Source organism: Patagioenas fasciata, chromosome 3 (genome assembly GCF_037038585.1).
Source record: "Patagioenas fasciata isolate bPatFas1 chromosome 3, bPatFas1.hap1, whole genome shotgun sequence".
Classification (NCBI taxonomy): domain Eukaryota; kingdom Metazoa; phylum Chordata; class Aves; order Columbiformes; family Columbidae; genus Patagioenas; species Patagioenas fasciata.
In genome coordinates this window covers 42,439,709-42,466,075 of record NC_092522.1, presented here as the reverse complement: position 1 = coordinate 42,466,075, position 26,367 = coordinate 42,439,709, and the positions used below count along the sequence as shown (strand labels likewise).

The 26,367-nt window shown below is 39.4% G+C and overlaps 1 protein-coding gene across 3 annotated transcripts in view; it reads left to right on the top strand.

Annotated features, from left to right (window-relative positions):
* The window catches only part of CNST (consortin, connexin sorting protein), a 51,728-nt gene extending 43,401 nt beyond the window's left edge, over window positions 1–8,327 (top strand). For all 3 annotated transcript variants that reach the window (XM_071806196.1, XM_065833499.2, XM_071806195.1), the window contains exons 10-11: window positions 2,202–2,337; window positions 4,011–8,327. In XM_071806196.1, coding sequence (XP_071662297.1) covers window positions 2,202–2,337; window positions 4,011–4,216 — 342 coding nt within the window. In that variant the 3' untranslated portion in view covers window positions 4,217–8,327. The remainder of the gene's footprint in view (window positions 1–2,201; window positions 2,338–4,010) is intronic.
* Window positions 8,328–26,367: the final 18,040 nt, after the last annotated feature.

The following is a 26,367-nucleotide window of genomic DNA, read 5'->3' as shown; positions in this document are numbered from 1 at the left end:
TTAGGGCAGACTGGTACAAACACCCTGCCAGCCCTGGGTGACATTCCCTCCGAGTGCACTCCGAGCCACCTGGGAACACACGTGCCACACGACAGCAAGCTTGCTGCATGGGGGCGGGAGGAGCCATTGATCCTCTTTACAAAAGCAGTGCCACACACAGAAGCTTAAAATGATCTATTCTTTTGAAGGACATAGTTTCATCTCCGCCCTCCCAAATAAATAAATCAAATTAATGCACTCCTACGCAATCCCTCTTCCTTGTCACAACAAGGGAGCATATGCGTTAATTTTCTAGCTGGCCTGATAAATTTTCATGGCAGCTCTGCAAGGCTAATTTAACATTACCAGTATTACTGGTAGAAGCTTCACCCCAATGCCCTTGTCTGTTTTGCTGAGACACTTATGGGCTATTATTTCAGATTCATGAGTGCCAAATAGTGGTCCTCTATATGTTGACTTAGTTTATTTTCACCACCTCCTCTGTCCCTGCTTTTTAAGTACTTCATTACATTGTTTCATTAAATAATCCATTTAAGTTCTTGAGCAGATAATCAAAAGGGAACGTGAGTATCAAAAGGGGGAGTGTGGCAGAGATCAGGTTTATCTTCTCAGTTGTCATTTTGGGAAAAATGGTTAGACTGTAGGGATATACTCATGGTGACCAACTCTGTGAGTTGTTCAGAGCAACATTGTTCATCCACTTGAGGGCTATAAAATACTGCCCAGATAGAGACCTGCAAATGGAATTGGTACACTTACCAGTTAAAATGTTGCAAATGCCAAATGCTGTAGTTGCTGCAATGCCTATTCGATTGTGCTTGTGTTGCGCTGTGTTCAGTGCACCATCTCTCCAATTACAGCATGCATCAATGCATTGTATAAGCTTGTAGCACGAAGCAAGCTTAGGGATGTAAGTTATGAAGTCGTTTGTTTTCCGTTTTTCAACAGCTCTTATAGGTGCAACGCAAGCAAGTTTTTATGCATGGTCTTCTAACTTGATTAGATTATGTAGGGAGTTAAGCAATCAGTTGTCTGCAACTACAGTGTTATCTGAAAGTTTGGGGTTTTTTCTACTCAGAGTTTTAATGAAAATTATAGGCATTTGGGGTCATCTCCTGCATAGATGGGTTGCAAAGTCAGTTGCAAATGTGATATGTTTTCTTATCTGTTGCACAGATGTATACAGATTACTTTTCAATTTAACAAATATTGTTGCTGATCTACAGAATAAATTTTTTAAAGAGCTACTGAGATTTATGAAGAGATGACTAAGACTTTTTTTCAGGTCAAGATAATCTCTAGATTAAAAAAAGGCATGTCTAAACATGCTTCCTATTTTGATTTTTGTTTATTTCTAGCACACCGCGAACTGCTTGCTTACGAAAGAATTTTTCTGCTGATGCTTCCTCTACTTTTATTTCTCTAATACCTAGGAAATTACAGACTGCTCAGGCTGGTGTAACATCGTAGTATGGCTCAGTGTATACTCTTGCAGCTAAGCCAAATGCTGTAGCAAAGGCAAGAGAAGTTGCAGTTTATTGACTTGTTGACCATCACTGTTTGTGCAAGCCATTTGCATGACCAGCCTGTAGGGAAGGACTTTTGAACTGCCGCTGTATCCAGATAGCGTATTACAATGTGGAGCTGGAATCTATCCAGAGCATTGAAGCTTTCTTTTTCTCTGGTGTTACCTCTTTTTGGTTTTGTGACCCCACTGTAGCTTGTTGTCTGCCCTGGGGAAGCAGTTGCAATGCTGGAAAATTAATCTCGCAATAAATCCTTGGTAGTCTCTGCAGGATTATATCTTTGGAGAGGCAGCAGCAATGTGTCATTGACTTCTTATTGCCTTCTGATGATCATGTTTTTGATGTGAACCCTCCTCGCCACTGCCCCAACCCATGTGATTTAAGAACATGAGCTTCCAAAGGAACTGTTGCAGTGAATACAAAGTATGGTCCAAACAGTAAATGTATGTGTATTTAACTTTGATAGCAATTAAGGGCAAGTAGTGTCAGCAGACAGCAGAATGCAGCTGTCCTGCATGTTAAGGAATTGACATGTTCAGGAAGGAGGATTCACAAGTGCGCAATGTTTAAGAAAAGTAGAGTGGAAACGCTTTATAACTCCTTAAGGTCATTGTTAAATAGGTCTCACGTTTGGATTTTTTACATCCTTGTGCCACTCACTGTCTTTCCTGATAGATTGCCCCAGCAGAAGGTTTGGTGTCTATACTAAAGAAGAGAGATGACAGGGAAGGAAAAACAATTGCTCAAGTCCAGCAAAAGCAAACAAAGAGAAGAGTGCGATTCCAAGAAATAGAAGACACATTGGATCAAGGTAATTTAAAGCTGTTTATTCTTGGGTTGCACTCTTGTGTTGCAAATTATGTTGACCTTTTTGTTCACAAGAGCAAAGTGAGTGTTCATTGTCATACTGTCTTGGCTTTTTAAAACTGAAGTAATAAGTGAAGGTGCTTGATCAAAGATTGTTCTATACCAGGTTTGGGTAACAAGGCTACAGAAAGATACAACAAGTACACTTCTGTTTTAGCACTTGGCTGAGACTGAAGCCACAGACTTTTTCCTCTGACTGAATTATTTGCAAGTGACATCTAATGGACGTCCTTTCATTAACGTTTTGAGCATAAAGGTGGGAGGTGTAGGCTTTATCCCTAAATCTAATCCATATAGGTAAAGAGGGATGCAAAAGAAACAAGTCTGTTGTGCTTTGTCCACAGGTAACATTCCAACCCTTTCTAGTAGACTGTAGGATTGGAGAGTGTCAGATTTTAACCTTGCTTTATAACTAAATACGCATGTATATTTGCTAGCTGTCATTAAGTTTGACTAAGCACCTTACTGCCTTTTTGATGGGCTAAATAGCCTCTTAAGAAATACAATACATTATTTAGTTATGCTTTTCTTGGAGTTTAAAATCTCTATTACTAAAACTGAAGAGATGTTAAGAAAAATACTTTTGGTTACTAATGATACTATTTTCTGTATCTGCTGTGTGTGCCAGCCACTAAATGGTATTAATGGAGCTCTTTAGTGCTTCAAAGTGCATTAAGTGTGTCTCATACACTGAGAAGAAAATCCTTTCACTGCCCAAAAAGGAGCTTTTCCCATCTTTTTGTTGAAATTATTTTAAAACAATTTGTTGTTTTAAATAAAATTTCAATTAGAGTTTCTTCTATGATTTTTTTTTCCCCAGGGATTTAATGATTCAAAATGAAAGTTGTTTATTAGTATTTTAAATCTGATTTCAAACACCCAAAAAAAGTGCTTGAATGTTTCCTCTTTTTTTCTTCTTTTCCACTGTTTCCTCCCCATGATGTAGAATGAAAGTAGTTCAGTAATTTTCTTAGAACCTCTTCAGTCTGATAGAAGATGCAGATGTTGTTCATGTGTACAAATTACCAAGGACAAGTGAAGTTGTGAGGATGCAGCAGCACCTCTGCAACCTCTTGATTGCTCTTACTCTGGAATAAACAGTGATGCAAACAGTTACCACAGGACAACTGAGATGTAAAAGAGCCGTTCACATTAGCCTACCCTGAAGGTTTTGTGTCTATCAGTGTCTTACAGTCAAAATGTGAGAGCAAACACAAACACTTCATGTTAGCACAGCCAGTGTCAGTACAAATGAAGCAAGAATGTTTCATTATGTTTTATTTTCAAAGCTTTTCTTTTATTTCAACCATTTCCATGTAGGAAGGCTTTGGTTGTGCAACATTCTCATAGTTAAATGTATTTTGCTTCAGTTCAAGTGAAATCAGCAAGAACAGGTACACAGGTTGCAGAAATGAAGTTATATAATTATTTAGCTTTCTGAAAAGACTGGGTAGAGAAACATACAGTTCCTGGTATGTATTATGGTCACTTTGACACGGTGAGCATTAGTGAGTGTGTTTACCTCCTGACCCATTCATGGTAAAAACCTATCTCGTATTTTTTCACGTATGTTCATATTGTTTTGTATATCATCCTCTTCTGCTCTTGTATTTACAGATGAAGTAGCTGGTGGCTCCTGTATTTTGCTGGTCCTGCTGTGCATAGCAACTGTTTTCCTTAGCATTGGAGGAACTGCATTGTACTGCACCTTTGGTGATATGGAATCCCCTGTGTGTACTGATTTTGCAGCCAACATGGATTTCTATTATACGCAGATATTGCAGCGTATGGAAGAACTTAAACACTGGATAGCCTTCTCATAGCTGAAATGAGCAGAGACAAAAGACTGAGAGCTCACCAATGCTCACTGGAGAGGGCAGAAAAAAATTGTGATTTCAAGTTCTCAAACACTTGCCACCTGCAGGCAATGCGTATTTGATTATGTACTTACACTTGTACTTAGAAATCAAGAAAATTCTAGTTTAGCAATCAAGTGGCAAAATGTTCACATCTTAAGCTGTAGCAATGCGGTATGGGAGAATAAAAAGTTATTCTCTTCACGCTTTTGAGGGCAGGCGAGTAGCTTTTCGACAACTTGAGCAAGTGAAGAAGAATGAAGAAAATTGTTTTCTACATGCTCTCCCATTGCCACACATTGTGTAAGCAATTTCTGGAAGCTTAGTTACAGGACAGCTTTAATTTACAGCTGTTTGTGCAAAGGTGTTGCCTCCAGCTATCATGCAATAAGTCTGTGTTTTATGGAAACATTATTTTTCTTTTAAGTCTTACTATTTTTCTCCATTTTATTTCTCCCGGTGAGTCATGTAGTTATTTGGGTGGAGTGAGAAGAGTGCAGCGGCATACACAGAGCCCTCATTTGGCTGACCCTGTATCTTGTAGCTTACGGTGAATATCATGAGTGGGATGAATCTGCTGGCAGATTTCACTGAATTTCCTGGAACTTTACTCACAGTTTTGTGGGGGCTATTTGAGAAATGAAAGGTTAAAAAAGAAATCATTGGTCTCACTGAACATAGAAGCAAAAGTAAGATGTTAAAGGAATTATTTGTGTTAAATGTGGCTTTGGCCAGTTTTAAAGCACCTGGTAGCAGGTGTGGGGCTAACTGGGCTTTCTGTCCGGCTATGTCACTGACGTGCAGTAATCACTTTGTGCCTCAGTTTCTCCTCCATACATGGGGAACAATGATCCTTGCCTTTGTCTGTGAATATTTATTGCAATTAGGGCTCGTGTCTGATTCATCCCAGATGAGTGCACAGGATCACTGAACTGTGTGGCCGCAGCCTCTCTCAGTGAGCGAATGCTTGCGTAAAGTGGGACTGATCCAACAGGAGAGGTGCAGAGGCTCACTGCAGACCCACGCCCTATTAGCAGTCCGGGGCACTTGTTCCAGCAGATAAAGCACATTTGCATCTATTTGCCCTGCAGTTCTGAGACTTGTATTGTAAAATCTGTTCTTTTTCTATCAGCTATACGAACAAATTTAAGTCAGGACAAAGAGTCACTTTTTAATGGGTATTTCTATCACTTGGTGCTCAGCCCTCCCTGTATGGTACGTGAGAGAACCACTGATGTGACTGTGAAGGTGAGAATTAGATGCACAGGCCTTTGGCCCACACTGGTCAAAAAGCAGCAGCTGTGCTTGCACAGAGAATAATGGCTCAGCCCTGCTGAGGGTGTTAGTGTGAAATGATTCCTTTACACCTCAGGAAACAGCATTTTTGAGGAGTCCGCTTCACTCCACTCCGTCATTTCCTGCTTACTAACGTTGTATGATGCAGTGTGTTCAGGTTTAGAATACTATTGTGCAAAATACGATGAAATCTTCAAGATATTGCTCAGAAATGTAACTTTAAATGATCATGCTTTTTGGCATTTGCAAGGCAAATTGTCCTCCTAGTGAGCTTGATTGTTCCTAACACACTGTTATACTTAATGGGTTTTTAAAGTGAAAGTTAAAATCACCTTTTTTTCTAGAATAAATTGCATGTATGGTTTCTCTTTTTGTTTTCACTGGAGAGCCTTAGTTTATTTATACCTTAGGGAGCCTCATGTGCAGCTTTATATCAAACTAGCAAATTTTAAATGCCCAACCTAATGAAAACTTTTGATTTTAGAATGAAACTTGAGAATGGTAGTTTGGTAGACTTTTTGTTCATTGTCCTCAGAGTATTATGATGCTGGGCTAATCTAAAGGAGAAAGGGAAAGACACTTTTGTATTTTAAAGTGTTACTGGCTGGTTCAGTTTATTATTTGAAGTCTGGGTTTGTTTATTTATTTAGTTTTTCTTTTAAGAGAATCTTAATTTTCTTTTTTTGGTAATTTACTCACAGAGTAATTAAAAAGCATGCGTTCAGTTAAAATATGTATTTATTGTGACTGTGTAGTTAGAACATGTTTTGTTTTTCTGTAACTTTGCATTGAGTGTTTCAAGATATTAAGTTTGTTCCTAAAGAGACAACTGTTGATTTCAGCTTAAAAAATCTTTTTAAGGTTTTGTGCACTTCATCACCAAAAAGATCAAGTATATATAGAACTATTTATTCAAAAGTATATCAGATATGGAGATCAAAGACCCTTTACTTTTAGGTTGATTTAATTAAAACTATTTTAAACTAATTATTTTCTTTAGAACTGTAAAGCTATTTAAAGTCAAAACAATTTTTAATAAGCAGTTCAGTTTAAAATCAGTGGTCCAAATCCTGGTCTGTCCACTTTGTGTTATATTCCCAGAGCAAAGACTCACTAGTGTCAGCAGAACTGCCTGAAAAGAAGATCATGAAGAGTTTGAGCACCACTTTACCAGTGTGTACCCAACGAAAATTGAGCGTCCAGGCATTCTGTGTAACTCAACTACTTTATACTTGTGTTGTAACTTGGACCATCTTTCCAGCCTTCCTGGCCTATGCCAAGGTACCACACCTGCAACATCTCTCAGGATTTGAGGGAGCGGAAGGGCCACATATGCAGAGGCTGCCCAGCTCCTGATCTGAGCTGTTCGCTCCTCAGCTGCAACCAAGTGATTGAATCTGGATCTAATTTCTATTGGCATCCCTTTACAAAAAGCCGATGGTACTAATTCTTGCTTCGCGTGACAGTTCTGTTAGTGCAAATAGTTTGCATGGTCTGTAGTACATTATCAAACTTGCAGCTACCAAGGTAACAAAATTTGCTTTGTGTTGAACTCCAAAGAGCGTGCGGGTAGGCCTGATGTTTGCCTTCCTATGTACTCTGTTCTCTTTAGATTGCTGGTGACATTGCTTCCATCTGGGTGACCTAAGGGTGTAGGATCTTACAGTCAGGTAAATCCAGACTAAAATAAATTGTTGATCTGAACAGTTATTCCTCTTGTCTGAGCATTTGGAGGTAAAATAATACTGAGCAACATCTAAGATGGTTATAAGTAGGAAAAAACAGAGAGAAAAGGCTTTTTTTTTTTTTTTTTAAACTCTATGTGCATTTTAAAGCCCTTTGTGTATTTGATTCTGTTTCCTTCCCTGCCACTGTCATTTCTAGCTGTTCTGCTTGGCAGTAGGGGAAACACACTATGCCAGTGTAAAACTATTTGTAATTGGTAGGAAAATTCAGGGAATGGTTTAATATTTGACAGCAGTTAAAAGTAGTTTCTTAAAATATGACTGGATTTCAGGCTGATAGTGTACCTTCAAAGAAGTTGTGGCCACTTAAGCACCTGCAGCACACTACTAGAAATCCCCACCTTCCACTTGAATTGAGCATGATTATTTTGAAGAGATTGTCACAATAGAGCAAAACCAATGAGGCTCTTGATGTAGATTCAGCATATGCTGCCAAAAAGAGCTTTCTGATGACGTGAGTAACACCCTCACTCCAAATAGCCCAGACTACATAAAGAAAGGCAGTGCTATGGTGCAGCCACGCTATACTACAGGTTTGTTTTCAAAACAGTGTCATAAGGAAGCATCTTCCACAGCCCTGATATGCCAGCAGAAGTTCATCAGCAAGACACAGCCCGTGTTTTAAAATTATTCTGGTATCTTTGCTTTCCTACTTGGAAAATGCATAGTCCTGGTGACAAGCAGTAGGAAGTAGTCTAACGAAAAGGGAAACTCTTGCATAGGATGTTCTGGGAGTAATGGGCAAGCTCGAACTATCAAATAGGCAGAGTAGATTGGAAGTCCAGATTCTTGTGTGACTGGGTATTGTTCTACTTGATAACCTAAAGGGATCTTACCCTCCTAAGAAAATATGTTTGCCTACTTTGTACTGTAATGTAAAACCAAGACCATCTAAAAGGACTAATAACTATTTGTAACAAATTTAACTTAAGCTTCCTTTAGCAAAAGGGGTAAATAATTGTGTTTGAAACCATCACCCAAGCTTGTAATTTAAACACTGTAGCAAAAAAAAAATAAAAACTGTCCCAAAGAAAATATATGAATCTTTTTGGGTACTGTGATTTCTAAATGTATAAAATGACCGAGAAGATTTTTCTATGAAATTAAGTAAATGAGCAGTACCTCCAATAAGAATTTCATGGTCAAACCCAAACGTGAATGGAAAATGAGGATAAAACGCATAGGGTTTGGTTTGGGTTTTGGTGCAATGTAGTTCTCCTGGGTGGGATGGTTTGCCTTTGTTTTAATAGCTAAATGAAAACTCATCTTTCTCCCAGAGCCTGGTTTCCTCTAGACAGGTGGGTTTAAAGTACTAAAATGTTCACTTACTGCATCGTTCTGAAAAAAATTGACGGGTGTTAAGTTTCAGAATTCCTAGTAACTGAGTGGGTGACCCGGACAGTGATCACAGTACAGTCTGCTCTTTGAGTTCAATTAATTAAATAAATAGTAAAAAAAGACAATTCCAACTCAACCCAACCCAGCAGCCCCTGATTTGAATGGTAGCATGCCAACAATATTTAGCAACATCCCCCCCACCCCGCCCCCTACCTTTGGCTCTTTCCTCAAAAGCCATGGAATGAGGCCAACCAGGATTTTAGACTGCTAAAAAAGTTGTGAAATCCCAAGAGAAAATGAGGCAGCTTTATGCATTTTGGTTTTGTTTTATTTTCTTTGTGTTGCTTTGAAGTTGTTCTTCACAGTCAGAGAAAGTGAGAACTACAATGAAAAAGGAGAAAAAATAAGAGATTTTCATATAACTTCATTGAAACTTGTGAGATAATACTTCAAAGCACCAAACTAAATCTTAACATAATATCTGGCAACCTGGAGATGTGGCCTAAAAGTGCTCTTTATGTGTGGAAGTAAATTGGTGGTATAAATGGTTCTTCTGTAAAGACAGGAAGACAACCAGCTGATCTTCCACTTCTGAGTCTTGATCTGACTCCTGACCAGAAGCATTGGTAATCTTCAGGAACCTGGATGGGCTTCCAGAACTGGTCAGTTAACTCTTTTGTCCAAAAGACAGGCTTTGCCTTAGTCTTCAGCTTTGTAGAGACAGCTGTGCTGATTCAGTACTACTACAGACTGAGTTTGCTGAATCTGGCAGTCAGTGTTTTCATTCCTCGGTTCTCCTCAACAACCTTGTTATGGATAGTCTTCTCCCCATGCCTATATGAGGAGCTTCTGCAGTCTTTATCTACATCTTCATCCCAGTGAGACCCCTTTATTCCTTCTGCCTCCATCTCCCTTTACCATTTAATTTGCAGTATGAAATAGCATATGTTATATGATTCACAGGATCATAAGGCAATTGTGTTAGGAAGGGACCTCAGAAAAAGTGTCTAGTCCAACCTTCTGCTCAAGGTGGGGTCAACTGAGATCAGACCAAATTACTCAGGGTTTAATCCAATCAGGTCTTTAAACCCTCCAAGGGCTGAGACTGCACAGCCTCCCTGGGCATATTCCACTGCTTGGCTGTCCTCGGGGTGATAAAGTTCTTCTTTGTACTCAGTCTGAACCTCTGCTTAAGTTTGTTGTCTCAGCCTCCTGATGTGTACAGCTGTGAAGAGCTTCCTGGTAACCTCCTCCTGGTTACTGAAAGGCTGCTACTAGGTCCCCCAAAGCCATATGTTCTCCAGGCTAAACACTCTTTTCTAGCAGTGTCCTTCTGATCTTTCTTCTTACTTTATTGTCCACAGCATCTTCCTTCCTGATAGGGATCCCACATTCTCCCATTAGAACAGGAATCTTGTGTGCTTCTTCCTTTCTTCTTCCACTTTACACTCTCAAATTCAATACCAATATTTAAAAATCAGTAATGAGGCCACAGGTAAAACCGAAGTAGCCATGACTACTACTATTCCATTAAATCTATTGATGAGTCTCACGAATTCCTTAGTGTGTAGCAGTGATTTTAAAACTTAGGCTGATTCTTGTACTGCTCTTCAACAGCTGGTGTTTAAAGGATCACATGGTGACTTCCATGTGTCTTAATGAAATCATCTAAATAACTACCTAAGGCAGCCTAAAGTATTTAACCGTAAATTCCTTTTTTAAACAATGATTTTTTTTCAATATTGCTTCTTTGAGGCTCTTTTACATATCATTTGTGATTTGTATTACTTTGAATAAAATGTCACGGCAATTTTTTGGCATTAAATGAGTCTAGGCTTTACTGCAGTCACTAATGCCCAGAAATTGTGGTCATCTCCTGAGGAGAATGATGATGGGGAGTATATGCATGTCATTTTACCAAATTGCTCTGTGACAGCTAAGATGTGACAGAACTGATATCTGTATTTCAGTCAAAGGTCTGGTTCTGCACTTGCGTTCATCCTTAGTTTGTTTTTAATGGCTAACAGGCTAAAATTAAAAAAAAAAAAAGAGACAGCACTGAAACACTGAAACACACCCAAAATTTCAAAGGCATGTCCAATACCAGACCAAAGTCCTCCCTTAATCTAAAATTGTTGAGCTGCTCTTTCTTGAAAACAAGTTTGAATCCAGCTTCATATGACAATAGAGCAGTCAGCTCTCTTTTTTTCTTTTTGCCAAGAAACTGTCTGGCAAAGTGTCATCTTTTAGCCAAGACAGACCCCTCATTTGTTAGGCTGTTGGAGGAGTTTCCTGTAACACTTCTGGCAAATGACTGTTAATGACTGTGTCCCATTTCATTGCTTGGCATTGAAAATGAGTTTAAGCCCCACTATTGTGCTTTCATAGACTGGTCAACTTTAAAGCTGTTACCAAAAACCAACTTCAGAGTGAGAGCTATAGGTTTTTTTCAAGTGCTATGTGCCGAGTAGTGCAATGAGAAAACTTTACTGGCTTTCACAGTTTTGCCAAAACATACCCAGATGCCACAATTGCTGTTTGTAATGCATGGAAGCAGCGCCAGTGCAGTGTTTCCTGTGACGTGCCCCACAGCTGTTCGGCATTCATCCTGTGCCTCTGAACTGGCAGCCTTGCATGAGAAGGTAATGGTTGCAGCAGAAGTGGTGGTGAAGCATATATGCACTAGAAGTTGAGCAACATGAGGATATTGTTACTTCCACATAAACCTTACACCTAAAAGGTGTACTTTTTTTTTTTTTAATTTAATTTAGGAACCGTTCATCAATTTTCTTTGACATCTTTTTATTAGAGACAGCATTAGCCAATTCCTTCTCTTCTTCTCCAGGAACTGGAATTGACGCTTTTTGCCAGAGATAACATGAATCTTGCCACTTATATGGGATGCTGAGAATCCTCATATTTGCAAAGCTTGATACTTCTGGCCTTTCCTGCCAGAATTTCTAATGAAGTTGGTAGATGGTCTCCGAGGCTATGAGAGTGGCAAGAATACTTCCACGCTACTTCTCCTGAACTAGCTGCACTATAGAAAGGACTTGCAGAAAAGAAAGGAGTGAAAGGTTTGAATCGCTAAGGATCTATACAGTCAATTTCAGCGAGGCAAAACATCCCTATCTATCATCATAGAAACTGACAATGTTCCTCCAAAAAGGCCCACCATCATTAATTAGCAAGAGTATATCTGAAAAGAGTTACAAAGGAAAAAAATATATATATACAGAGGTTTCTTAGTGACTATTCAAAGATCTGAGGCTTTATGTACAAGTTAGTAAATGAAATAAGGGGAAACAACGTCTTAAAAGTAAGGACTGAGTATATTATAGGCAAAAGGGCTTCAGAAGTAATGTAACAGAGACCTTTGGTCAAAGATTATAAAAATATTTTATTAGTAAAGGATTAAAAATATTTCTGATAATGTTATCTATCCGTGATGTTTTTTTCCTTTCCACAATCAGATTTTATAGGAACAGGAAAAAAAATGCACAATAGTTTAACGGCATCAGGTTGGAGAGGGACTAATGGTTAAAATATTGCTGAATTATTTGTAGGACTCCTTGGGAGGAATTTAAGTGATAGGTGAAAGATCACACAGCAGTAAGAAGCAAAGCAGGACCAAAGCTTATAAATCCTATCTTCTGATCTTTTGTCTGGTCCCAGTTGCCACTGAGACAACACAGATTGAGGAAGATAAATGAGTACTCTGTTGTTCACATTATCTTTGACTTCACGCAGCTTTGAAGACTTTCTTTAAAGATATTTTTAGATTGTCATAGATTTTGTGGTGATCTTAGGTAGTAAAATGGATTCAAGAGATGAATTTCCTTTCTAGTATGCAGCACTAAGTCTAAATGCCATTTTAGCATATTTTTAGTATTTGGTATCATCATACCAATGGTAACTGGTTGCTATTTACAGGTATTAAAGCCAATTGTAACAACAGACCATATGGGAACACATTGTATAATGGCAACTCCTATCGTCAGAAAATGAAACTCAGTCTGTCTTTAGTCACTTTGTGTTTCGCCATCTAACCCTTACCACTTATGCTCTGTTAACCACTAGGAAAGTAACCATGCTCGGCAGAGCAGACCCTATTGAGAATCCTGTTTAAAATAATCAAGCCACAATCTCGCAGCTCTGCTGGGTTTCACACAATACCTATTGCTGTGCCAAGAGTGAGGAAACAAAACGATGTGGAAAGAAGCAGTGGTCACTAGATTCTGCCTCCCAGCAGAAACAAAGTTCTTGTGAGGCACAGAAATCTTTTGACCACAAAGTGGATGTTGTCATCACTGTCTGCAAGTGTGAAAGATGAAAATAATTTCAGATGTTCTTGGCATCCCTCAAAATACTTTTAATAACTTTTCTTTTCCTTTAATTTTTGCATTATTGAAATATTTTCCTTAATTGAAGACAAAGAGGAAAATTAAGCAATGGTAAATATTTTTTTAATTATTATTTTAATTTTTTAATTTTAATACTGCCTCTTATATTTTTCTATAAATAGGCCGTTGCTTTTCTCAGCTAATTCGCTGCTGGGTAATAGCCCGTGGTTTACCTGCAAAGACAAAATAGATGGCCGTTAGCAATAACTGACTCATGTATTATAAAACAGCCCCACTAAAAAGGACCATCTCTATCGACTTAAGCAGTAGGATGATGAAACAATATTCTCAGTGAACTGGCTGACTTTTGCAACGCAGAGCAAACTTTGCACAGCCCACCCACACTGTTAGCTCAGTCCGGCACTTTGTTCGTCTTGGTACTGGGACCTGTCACAGCTACGATTTCCCAGTATAGATCAGCCAGGAGGCAGATGTTCTTCCCTTTGCTGCTTTGATCACTGAGATGACCAGCAGCTGCAGGTCTCTCAAGATCAAACAGAACAGCATGGGTTGTCTATAAAGACCTCTAGAGTTTCAGTCGTGAAACCCCAAAACAGCCTGTCTTTTCCTACACTCCCTGCAGCTAGAGGTGAGGGAGGCAATAGGTGCCTCTGGAATCCATATCCGTGCAAGCCTGGAGGAGATGCTCTTTGCCACATAACCCCCTCTGTAAGAGGGCAGCATCCGTGACTGCGAGTCAAATGTTCTGCTGGCAGGAGATCAAGCAGCGTCCTTCAGGACTGGGCCTGAGATTGTACTGCGTACAGTCCAGCATAGAAGAGACTGCTCAGTACGTCCTGTGGCCCTTTCGCAAGTATTTCAAACTAATTACTATTCTGAGCACTCCCAAAACCTGCTGATCTTCCTCAAGTAGAAATATGTAGTATGAAGACTAAAGGCTTTAGGATCCCCCAGCAAAGGCATCATGGAAACCATAAAAACACTTGCAGAAAGTTTGGAATGGAAGCAGGGCTGCTGAGACTGCCTCAGGATTTCAGGATCATTCAGATATGAACAAGAAGGGCAAACTGCAAATAGTTTCTTAAGGAGAAAAGACTACACTCTGTGGCACTTACCATCACAGAGCACATAGCATCAGAATCATGAATTCAAATATGGTTTAACAGGTTACACTAGAATGGAGACAGGGTAGGTTTTAATATATATATATTTTTAATTATTATTATTTTCTGGCTGAACTACACTGTTAAATAGCACACCACTTGCTCTTCAGATCTGACCTTATGTTATTTTCTGTTTTATTTTCCTCAAACTTTCATTCCTGCCTCTGAATGACATCCCTTTTAACCAATTGGCTCAGTATTTTTTTTATATGGCCAGGAAAAAAAAAAAAAAAGGCTGTGGCTGAAAAAGTCTGTGACATGGTTTGAAGTTGTTGGGAGAGGGAGTTAATTAAATGATAAGAACATAAAACTGGAACTTGGGAGGGTTTGATTGAATTGTTTGGTCTCCCACAAGTTTCCTATAAGGTCTTAAGTATATCACTTGATTCTCCTGTGTTTCAGTACCCCGCCTATGTAATGGGGACAATTCTCCTTTGATGTTCCTGTGGGGATGTGGCAATGCACATGCTAATGTTTCTTACAGTGAGTGTGGTCCTGCTAATCTCCAAAGTAAAACATTTCAAGCAATATCACCAGCTTGCTAGTCACACTTTGAAATGGTTACCCTGCATTCTCACAAGTGCGTGCAATGAACCCTACATCTGAAAAAAAAAAAAAAGGGAAGAAACAAGTTTTCTATTAATATGATAGCTATTTCAGAGGGGCTATAGGAAAGAAGTTTTGAAAAATAGTAAGGTACACTTTAATATTCCTGCCAGTTTTTGTGCTGTGCCATCAAGTGAGGAAATTGCATCTGGTTTTATTCTTTGTGGGGTTTTTTTTTAGCATCATGATGGCTATACTGTGAGATTTTAAAGCTATTTTAGGCTGCCTATAGAACTATAAACTGCTTTTGCATCTTAGCATTTCCCTATGGGAATGAGGGGTAAAACAAGTTGCTTAATGGATTTCAGTATCTGGTATTTGCAGTATACAGGCTTGTTAGTCCTTCCCACTTTATAGTATCTGCAGTGGAGTGAAGATTTTACCAGTCTTCTCATTACCAGTGGGTCCCTGGTGGGGGGTGCAGGAACAGGAACAGTCTGGAAAATATGACCAGCTTGCTTTTTAAAGTGTTCATACTAGAAGCTTTGAGAGAGAATCTGAAAGTCTGTCCCCCATAGTATTAGCATTTATAGCAATTAAGCTTTTTGCTACTGTGTGACTCAGTGTAGTGACAGGATTAGTGGGGATTTAGTGTTTTAGATTTATTTAATGATTTTGATTTTCAGATTCACTGAGAAATTGTCCATCATAAACTATTCACTGGAAATCTCAGAAACAATGTGGGGAAACTGACATTAAGGAAAAAATGAGCCAAATTAAGGTACAGCCTCTGGTCTAAACACAACCTAGAAATTCCCTAGTGCAGTCACCTCTAGAAGCACCCTTCTGTCATAGATACTAGCTGTGGAAAATGCTCCTAACTGCAGAAACATTTTGACATATTGCCTGCTGGTTCTGTGGGGTTTTTTCCCCCTTTTTATAAGTGCATTCCTTGTGGGTTTTTGTCCTTTTGCCCATTTGCTTCCAAATATGTACCCAGGTGGTGGCAGAGAAGAATGATGCCATTGTAACCTCCTACTGAAATAGAAAAATAATGTGGTCACAGCAGGCAACACCCATTTTCAGTGCTATCATTGCATTTCGGTGCACTCATTTTTCAGACTCATGCATGTCCTATTCTTTTCAATTGGTGCTGGGAGTACTAAACGCAGAGAAGCCATCATTTAATGCTGCCTATCCCTATGTCACACAGGAAAACCAGATATGGACATTAGATGAATAATTGTATCATCCCTTATTAAAATTTGTTGTTAGATCTTCATGAGCTGAGGTGCTTATCTCAGCAAATCTCAGAAGTACTGCTTTTCAGCACGTGTCATCATTTCCAAAGCATGTGTGAATAAATGGTAAAAAACACCTTTAGTAGGGGGAGGGTAGGTGATGTAATTAGATGAAAATAGGTCATATGACTGGGATTTTTGTGGTGATGAAATACTCATTGCTGCCAATTTATTCAAATTGGGGAGGGAGAGAGGAGGAAGGGATGTTACTGTATTGTCCTTTCTTCAGGCTATTTCTTGTTTCTCATTGTCTCTTGACCTCAAATATCTCATTCTACAAAAAAAAAGTCATGGGCTCCTGCTGCTGCTGCTTCTGTTACTGTGAGAATCATTGCTTTTTTAAAGTATGTGACTGATAGACTAGGCCTGAAATGTCACCAGGACTGCATATTATCATTAAGAGAAGTTATTTACTTTGAGTATTCCTCCTCAGGAAGACAAATTTTGTTTAGGTGCACTGCAAATTTCCAGTGTAACTACATTTGAATTTCAAAATGATCTTTAAACCAACAAATGTACCATGCGTGATATCTGTACTTGGCCCAGCTTGCACTAGTTTAATGTGCATTGTAGAGCAGTCTTCTCTCAAATTATGGAAACTTGTCAGTGGAGATGAAGACTTCTGTCTTTTTAAGGCAGTACCTCAATATTTACAAGAAAGCCTCCGAGCACTGTAGTTAAATTAGTGCTAACTGGTCACTTCAAGTGAATAGTTTCATAAGCAGAACCTGATGCGGAGGAGGCATTCTAACTAAGACTTGAATCCACCCATTGAGTAAAGAAGGCAAAAAGAATACTGAATAGCTTCCTTGCATAAACAGGAATCCTTGGAGACAACAGGGTATGTTAATGTAATTAAAGACAACATCGTAATACATAGGTACCAAAAACCCAAATCACAAAGTACAAGCAGCCTTATTTTGGGCGATTGAGGCATTGACTTTATAATCTTAATAAACAGTGCTCTTCAGAGAAGCAGCAACAGAACTGCATTAGTTTAAAGTATGCAGCTCCATAAAAATCAGAACACTTAAAGTATTTGACTATTTTCTTCCAAAATAAAATCATAGCAAAATGGGGGGAAGCCTTTTGATAGCCTTGCAACATTATCTCTAGCTAGAGCAAAGCCAGACTTTAATATTCTCCCAACCTTCTTGCACAGAAATTATTGTACAGATTTGTTATTAAGCTTGGAGGTATGCATTTTATTACTATTATAATTAGTGTTTAAAGCCCATGAGGTGTCATACTACTTGGTGGTGCACAGGTCCTGATATCATGAGGCTTCTGTATATGCTTCACTTCTAGTATACGTCTACATCTCCATAAACCAGAGCCACTGAGTACACAGACAGACCTTGCTTCCCCTTCTTCCACCCCCAAAGTATGTTGTTCTTACCTACAGAAAATACCAGCACAAGAGCAGTAGTGCTCCCCGACACTGCACTTCTGACCCGCACTTTGACAGGACGTGGCTGAGGCAGAAGGGTGCTTAACTTCCCTCCCACCATTGCAGTGCAGCCTTGTAGAGGAATTTAATTTACAGTAGATTTGACACATACCTAAACTGATAAAATGCTGTGAGACACTCTTGCCATTAAAAAAATAAGTGAAAAAGAGGAGCAAAATATTCACCAACCTTAATGAATTTCAAGCTATCTAATTTTTTTTTCAATAAAAGACATACTGAAAGAATTCCATAACTAGCTGCTATAATTTCCCTGTTGTTTCTATATCTTTCTATCCTGGTGTAAATTTTATCTCCTTGATTCTTATAGCACTGCGGTTCAGAAACTGGAAAGCAGCATGACACTGCGTAATTCCTTTTCATGACACTGACATTCTGGTATTACTGTTTTTTTCCTTCCAGGTGGATTAGCAAGATAGGCTGGAAATCTATTTTAATAGCAGTTTTTAATTCTCCTGCAATTAATCTTTTTCATGCTGGCTGGGTAATTTAATTTGTTGTTGACCTAGTTTCAGTTATGAAAGATCAGATTATTCATTATCACAGAAGTTTCATCCTTTGGCCCTTAAAATAATAATTTTTTTGAAAATATATGCTATAGATTATTAATAAATGTTATGCTATAGATTGTTAATAAATGTTACAATATTTTGCTTATTGAATTCCTTCTTTCATATGAACATATTTTGTTTGTACACAGCCTTAATGATGATTCTTTTTTAATTGTAAGTTGTAATTGCCACCAGGAAGGGGGACATGAAAATTTAGCCAAGAACTAGTATTTGATCAGCATGGCACATGATGTTGTTGTTGTTACAGATACCACGGCTTCATTGCATGGATGTTTCCCTCCAGCAACATTGAGGCAGAAGCATCCACTGTAATTAGAGGTCTGAAACATATGTTGTGTAATTGGTTCTGCTACACTGCGCAGAATGAGTGTCCTTTTTAAAAAGTGGAAGAAGACAGATAAACAGGTTATCTAAGCGATTCTTGCTAGCTTCCTGCCTGTCTTGCCACCACCTCTAGGTGACTGATTCTTGCTTGTTTGCTCTCACTTTGGCAATCCTAGGAGGAGCAATCAGTTCTCTCAAAGCTTCTTGGCAATTTGTCCAACTCCTAACAGGTTTTGGGGAGGAGCTGGATCCAACTGACCTTGGACAAGAGGTTGCAGCTGTAAGGGCGATGGCTATGACTTTTTTGGTTCAACCTATAATGGGAATTTGCCCCAGTTCCATCAATGTGTGACTCATTTCCTGGATAGCTGAGCCAGCATAAATCTCTGGTGTGAGAAAAACTAAATTGTTACTAGTTATAGATACCAGTGGACTTAAGGTAAGTTCAGCTTTCTTTTTTTTTTCTTTTTTTTTTTTTTTTTTTTAGATATGCTTGATATTTGGATACAGGTCCAAGGTATTGCTGTTTGGCCAGAAATTTGGTGGAATCTTGGACAAATTCCCAAAGTGCCTCCAGGAGGCTTCTAGGGTGGCAAGATCTGCAGAGCAACATTCCTGGAGCTGCTCTGTGATTAACCATGAAGTCTGTAATAACATGTTCACTATAAATGTTTCTGCTGTTTTCCCTTCTAAGCATGTGTTTAGAAACAGTCTGTGGAGAACTTTGTGCCATCCATACCCACCAGAGTCCTTTGCCTTTCTGTTTGGCTGCCGTAGGGAACTTTGTGAGTGTGGGAGAGTGGCAGCTGTATTTAATAGTGAAGTTAGTTCAGCCTGGGAGAAAGCAAAAGGGCTCAGGGGAATGAGAGGGAATAAAACTGAAAATATTGCAGCTTTTGGATTTGAATGAGAAACTCCTCATGGGTCTTATTTGTAAAGGTCGTTTAGGGATATCCTTTTTGCAGTCTAGAATCCTTATCTGCTGCTAAGCAATCACACAATATCTTAGTTGAGATTTGAAGTATTTTATGCAATTAGTTGCTTCTAGGATAGTGATAATCAGAACTGAAGGCCTCCTGTGTGTGTTTTATTTCCAGCTCTTCATGTTTTACCTCAGGTCCAACACTATTTCTGTCGTGTCAACTAATGGGTGTACATTCTTCCTAGAGTCCAAATTTTTTAACATAAAAACTTCTGTCCCTTGTGGCTATAGATAAACAAATATTGTTCCAAAAGCTGTCCAGGGGAAAGGCTACGAGCTGCAGTATCACTGAACGTATACAGGGAGATCTGCACTCGAGGACACCATATGTGCATATCTAGGATGTGCAAAGGAAACGCAGCTCAAGCCAAGCGTCTATCTGATCCTGGATATGTCAGAAGAAAAAGGAAGCAAGGCTGAGACTTCTCCAGCCTGGTTTCATAGTGGTGCCATGGGCACTGGGCAGACCAGCCCAGGACTAGTGGTTTCCCAGACCCACATTGCTCACAGCTCCAAGAGGACTCTGCACACACCAGTGCATCATCTGAGCTGCACCTTGAACAGCACCACCACCACTCAGAAAGAAGCACTAGCTTTCATTGAACATCTCAAGACTTCACAATTTCTTTCACTTTAAAAATGCACTACTGAAGCTTGACAGATAATTAACTACCTCCTGCTCTAGTTTTTTGTTTCAGGGGATGAGCTGGAGACAGGCAATAATAGCCATGAAGATTAAAACAATCTAACTATTTAAGACCCTAATAACAATAGGGAATTGTGTTTATATTAGCATTTCCTGTAAGTTAACTGTAAGTTAAATGTAAAAAGACTCATCTTCACTAGATTTCTTTGATTGTTTTTACTACCTATTCATTGTATTTGAATATTTCAGAGTCAGTATTTATTGTCCATTACAGCGTACATAGATATTCCTTGTTTGTATTCATAAAACAGTGTTAAATCAATCAGCCAGCAAAACAGATATTGCAAAGATTAAGAAGTTATTAAGATGTTTGGCATCAAACCCTAACCCCAAAGTCCTTGGGAGATCCTCCAGGTGTTATCTAAGGAAGAGAAATGCCATGCACATAGGAGGACTTTCTAGTCATTTGCAAGCAAAAATTTGTGCTTCCAGTTTTTGAAAGACATTTGTGCAGAATCAAAATGAATTCTTGTTACCACATTAAACTGCGGAGATGTCCTCTCCCTCTTTGTTCATCACCAAAATGTGAGTGACTGTGTGAAGTCATGTGGTCCATGTTCTGTCTGCAAACATGGCACTTGCAGATGCACCAGAGAGAATGCAAAGAGGATGCAATTAGAAGAGGACACAAGTAGAGGATGGTGACAGAGGGAGTAAGCTCTGGGTACAGCTTGATGGATTCCAGGACCTGGAGGTAGACAGAGGGAAAAGCTAGAGACAATCTTGCTAAAGCAAGAGGCCAGGTAGAATAGTGCCTGCTCATTGTGTTTAGTCTAGTTGTGTGTACACCTTCAGTCTTATTTTTGGCAGAAATTATTATTTTCACTTTCATTCCTTTCCTCTTCTCTACTGCCCCTTCAACAGCGAGAAAATGGGGCATGTGGGGGGGGCTATTTTGAGAACAGATAGTGTTGAGAACTCCAAAAAGAAAGTTATCTGTAGTCTCTGAGAATGCTGGTAAGCAGACACCTCAAAACCAAACAAGCATCCAGATTTTTATTTCAAAGCAAATGCTGACCTCTATGCAGCATGTACTTTCCAGACTGTTGCTTCAAAAATAGAACCTTTCACACACAGGAAAGGACTGAAGGGTTAATTAGAGGAAAATAAGCCCGCATCATGTGGCTGTAATAGCTGACAACAGCACAAATCTGTTCCTCAGATCTAAGCAATGCTTAGTGATTTCTTTGCTCCAGCTAATTTCAGTGATCATCAATTTATCTCATGAATGCTTGGGAGTACATTTCAGGCTATTTGTAACATGCTCTGAACCAGACATGCAGGTTTAGCATGGTTTTTTAACCAGTAATTCTGATGAGCACCCATGGCCTGCATTCAGGTGATTTACATGCTTTAGTACTAATGAGTTATATTTAATCTAAAATGTCCTAGTTTCAGTTTCAACTTCACCTGCTGGATCTTGTTATTTATTCCTGTAAAGAAGATTGCTCATTTTTCATAAGAAGTAAAATTCCAGAGTGTTGTATAAAATAAAAGGCAAGAGGGACAGACAGAACTCTTAATATTTACCGTCAATATGGAACCATCATAAGACATAAAAGAACGATCATTAGAAATAACCTTTCTTCTGCAGGAACAGCTATTGCTGTTAGGTATATAATGAAATGTTAAGGGCACTTTGTCTCCAGGTCCATTAAAGAGCCTTTGGTGGTGCTACATCAGCACTCACTTTGTTTTAGTGATGTGTCATTTTATAACAAGGCCCTGGCATGCTGCCCTGAACTTGGTTTTATGCCCCTCGTGTTTTCATAGCCGCAGGCCAGATGGTTTCAGCATTATATGATTCCTCTGATATGGAATCCGACCACGGTGCTCCAAATTACTTGTATGGTACCTTTGATACCACACACTATATTTCTTGTTGTGTATCGCAGTGCATTCAGCATTGGTCATTTCAGCTAAAAAAAAACAAACCTAGAAACTTTTGCATGTTGTAAGCAGCGTATTGAGTTGGTGACTGAGCACACATGTCAGTGGGCTATTATACTCCTTGGAAGCCTCAATTACTGCTGAATTTGTAGCATCAGATAGAGAAACTGCTTTGAAAAGTTCTGTTCAAAAGCTTAGTTTGTGATCAAATGGTGAACTGACCTGGGAGGTGGAGAGAAAGTGCAGTGGTTTCTACTACCACAGTCTTTGGGTGCTTCCTTTCCTTCTGAGACCTTTTGTAAAAACAAGTGCACAAACCTCCTGTTGATGAGCCTATGATGAGCCTGATGTGGTGGGCAGGGAAATATTGCTGCTCGGTAATGTTAAATGCAAAGCTGCAGTTCTTAATTCTCTTCCTCATTTGTGTAAATTAACTTCCTCTACAGCTTTCGCTCATCCTTGACTGACAGGATAACAACTTCTCACCCTGCTCTGATTAACTTCATGGCTGCTGTCATGCCCACTCCTAAATGTGTACCTGGATTAGAGAACTTCTGAAATGAAGTCCAGGCAGGGCAGTGTGAGGACAGAAACTGTGAGGGAACCACTTCTCTGCTGTACCCAGAGTGGGATAGGACTGTAAAAGATTGTTAGTCCCAAATACCTAAGTGAGAGGGACTTTTTTGGTGGCACAGGAATCTTGAAAAAGGACGAGTACTTGAACAGCAGACAATTTGTGTCTGTGGCTAAACAATGCAGCAAAATGCAGTTGCATGAGCATAGCAGAATTGATAACAAGCCAGAGAACAGCAATGTCAGGAAACAGTAATGCTGACGTCCACAGCTTGCTGTAGCAGTAGTGCCTAGATCAGTGGTTACAACCAAGACCAGTGGTGTCCCGTATGCTACAGAGATGGACGAAGTAAACTGTGTACAGCCTCACAGCAAATCACCACCGGGATGAACATACATGTCTAAAGCTGTGTGTTCCACAAGTTTTTGTTTGTTGGTTGGTTTCTTGTTTGTTTGGGGTTTTTTATTTGGTGGGGGTTTTGTTTGGTTGTTTTGGTTTGGTTTTGTTTTTAATGCATTTTTTTAATGGCTTAAAAAATTGAACGATTTTAAACATTTTTTTAAAGTTTGAAAAGGGGATGTTATTGAAGGAAGACCCCAAATCCTGACATTTAATGAATTGTACAGTCTCCTTTTTAGGCTTTCAGTGGCAACGTTCATGTTACGTAAAAAAATTAAGCAGTCTGAATTTTTTTAAAAGTTAGTGACTCACCTATTTGCTTATTCCAGCAGATATCAAGTTAACTGATCTACATGCTAGCCTTATTTCTGAAAGTTGTTTTTCATTCATGACAGCAAAAGCCCTCTACCACACTCCCTTCTGTGTTTTAGAAAATATTTATGTTACCTGTAGTAGGAAGTTATGAGAGCCTGCTGCTTTTATTTGCAAGTGCTTTGGTGAAAGTCTAGTTTCTGTTTGTCTCTAACACCATTAAAACTTCATTTGTTCTTCTTTACTTTCCTGGAAACTCCTGAAAAGAGGAACGTGGCTTTGTGAATCAGAACTGATATGAACTGTTACAGGACAGGTACAAAGATCTTTTGCCTGTTTATTTGTTTTTAAAGTTTTTGGGTTTCAATTTGGCTAATCAATAAGTATATGGTAATAATAACTGGTACTGACCTTTGAGTGTAAAGAACCAAGAAAACCCACTAGAGGGAGCTCAGACACAGTTTCTGAGTCTAGCAAGCAGCTACCATACCTTACCCTGCTATTTGCGCTGTGTTTTCTCTGTAAATCACTCGCATTGATAAACTTACAGTTTCTGTGTGGGCAACTACATAACCTGCATTATGAAAAGTACACTGAACCTTCTGTTGCAGATAATTTGCAAAACAATACTGAACTGGGGCAGGAGGGTCTCAAACTTCAACTTGTTCATCAGCATAGGTAGATATTACCAGAACACGTTTTTCCACACCATAAAAATGGGTCAGAAGAGGTTTGTTTCCACTCCTGCCTGCCTCTGCCCTCTCAGTGCATTCTTTTCCTTTCAATAGATCTTCAGATCCCCATGCTGACATCCTTCTGCTCCATGTCATGCGCCTACAAGCTGGTGTATTTACCTTAGGTGCTCCATTTCCCTGCCTGAGTAACACACCTCACTCAGACCTTTTGCCTCTGCCCATCTACCGTGTGCCCCCCACCTAACCCACTCGCCTTCCTAAAGAACATTAGGTTTCACCAATACCCTGTGCTTTAACTTATTCTTTCCCCTTATTTTTCTTTGCTCCACCATCCTGAGCTGCGAGGGCAGGTTCAGGCGCCACCTAGGTTGCTGCTGGAGGCATTTTGAGAGAAGCAGATGAATGCGCTATATACAGCAGTGACTGTTGACTGGCTGTAACTGCTGTTATGAAAGTGTTTATCTAATGTTCAGGAAATGATTAATGAGTAAAGACCTTCATAAATATGCTTCCCTTGTGGTCAGGTAGTTATCTGCCATCAGGCAGCCCTCCCTACACCACACAGTCGCTGTTCACGTGAAAGTCTTTGGTCTTATTCAGACAAGAGTCAGCACAGCAGACTTGGAATCTGCTACTGCTGCCACATAAGCTGATTTTTCATTCAAAAAACACTTGTAAAAAAGTCTGTGTGCCACATATTTACTAAAGTAAAGCCTTAAATAACTGATTCTCAGCCCAGGTTAGATACCTTGATGCCATTCCAGAAATTCAGAAAAGTGGAAAAGTATTGTCTCTGTGTTGGTAGATGAGGTTCTGTCCTGATACAAACTGATACAGGGCTCTCTAAATGGGCCTTGCAAAGAGGGATGTTCGAGTTATGCCAAAAAAGATGGAAAAGTGTGCTGCACTGCAGATATATCCCATGTTGTAGAACCACTTGGTTCTTTAGTGTTTCAGTTCAGTTCAGTTACTGGCTCTGCATGCTGCTGAGCATGTCAGCTCTATAAAATAAGGTGAATTTGCTGTCTCTGCATTATATTCTGTGTTTGTATTCTTTCCATCCTCACAGTAAATGCTACATGTACTGACTTCTTAACTCTAAATGCAGTCCTGAGGGAAGACAGTGATCTGAAAGCTAAACTTTTGCTTTCTACAGAATGAACAAAAGGATATAGTTGATAATTTTTGTGGCAATTCTCTGAAAACCTCCTTGATGAGATACATTTGTGAGCTGCAGATTTTGGGAAATGTGCCGCATTCCAACATTACAGACCCTAGAGATCTGTTAGGATCTTTCCTATGAGGAAGATGAAAGACATCTTGCCTTTGTCCATATTACAGACAGATCTAAATTCAATTGCAGCTACCCTGCCAGAAGCTCAGTTAGGGCCTACTGAATAGTAGCTACATGGGAGACATAGAAGCAGTAGCTTTGAAGTGTTGTTGCTCGCCCATATTGCAGCATAGATATACCTCTGCAGGGTATAGTGGCTGAGAGCACAGGATATTTGGCATTCTGCTCTCCCAAAATTCTAAATAATTCTCTGACACAAAACATCCACACAGAGCAAGAACAGCTGCACAAAACTAAACGATGTGCTCGCTTCTCCCAGTTTCTTTCACAGGAGCAAGAGTGAGAAAAGCTCCACCACTGCACCATTTCTTCTCCCCTTATCAGCAAGTCCCTTCCCTTCAGTCTCTGACAGTTAATGAGGATGTAGCATAAGTGAGAGAGGGTGGTTTCAAGGGAAGTTGTGATGGTGCAAAGGTTTTAGAACTCCTATAGCGTTAGAAGGAGTAGCTATGTGCTCTGCTTGCAGAATGTGAGGGGGCTGTGTTTTGCACTGAGCTGCCATACTTTCTGGGATGAAGATCAGAGTTTTGTGAAGGACCATCCTCCCTAACCCTTACTGTAAAGGAAACAGATGCAGTGGACAGATGGCCTCACACAGGAGCTGTTCAAGAAAGTGTTGGGAAAAAGAAAATATTTTGGAGGTCACATGATAGAATATATTATCAGTTCAAAGACAGCTAAGGGTTTTGAGAACAGTAATGCCTGTGTGGTTCAGCTGAAAGAAGAAAAGTACTTGTGGATACTTTGATTAAAACTGACAGAGCATTCAAATGCACTGAACAGAGGCATCTGGGTCAGGCCTTGGCTGGCCCCCAAGAAGTTCTGTAGGTAACTAAAGTCAGCAGAGTACAGAGAGTAAGATTGCGGAAATGTATGGTTTTGCCTGCAAACAGTTTTAGCTAACTATGGCACATAGATATTCTCCCTTTATAATGACCTTGTGTAAATAAGATACAAGGAATATTTTAAGAACGATTAGACACTGTTGTCATATTCACAACATAATTGAGGGAAACGTGGCTAGATACTTTTACAATTCAGTCTAATGCTAAAGACTGCAGACAGACAAGAACAGGCGATCTATCTAGC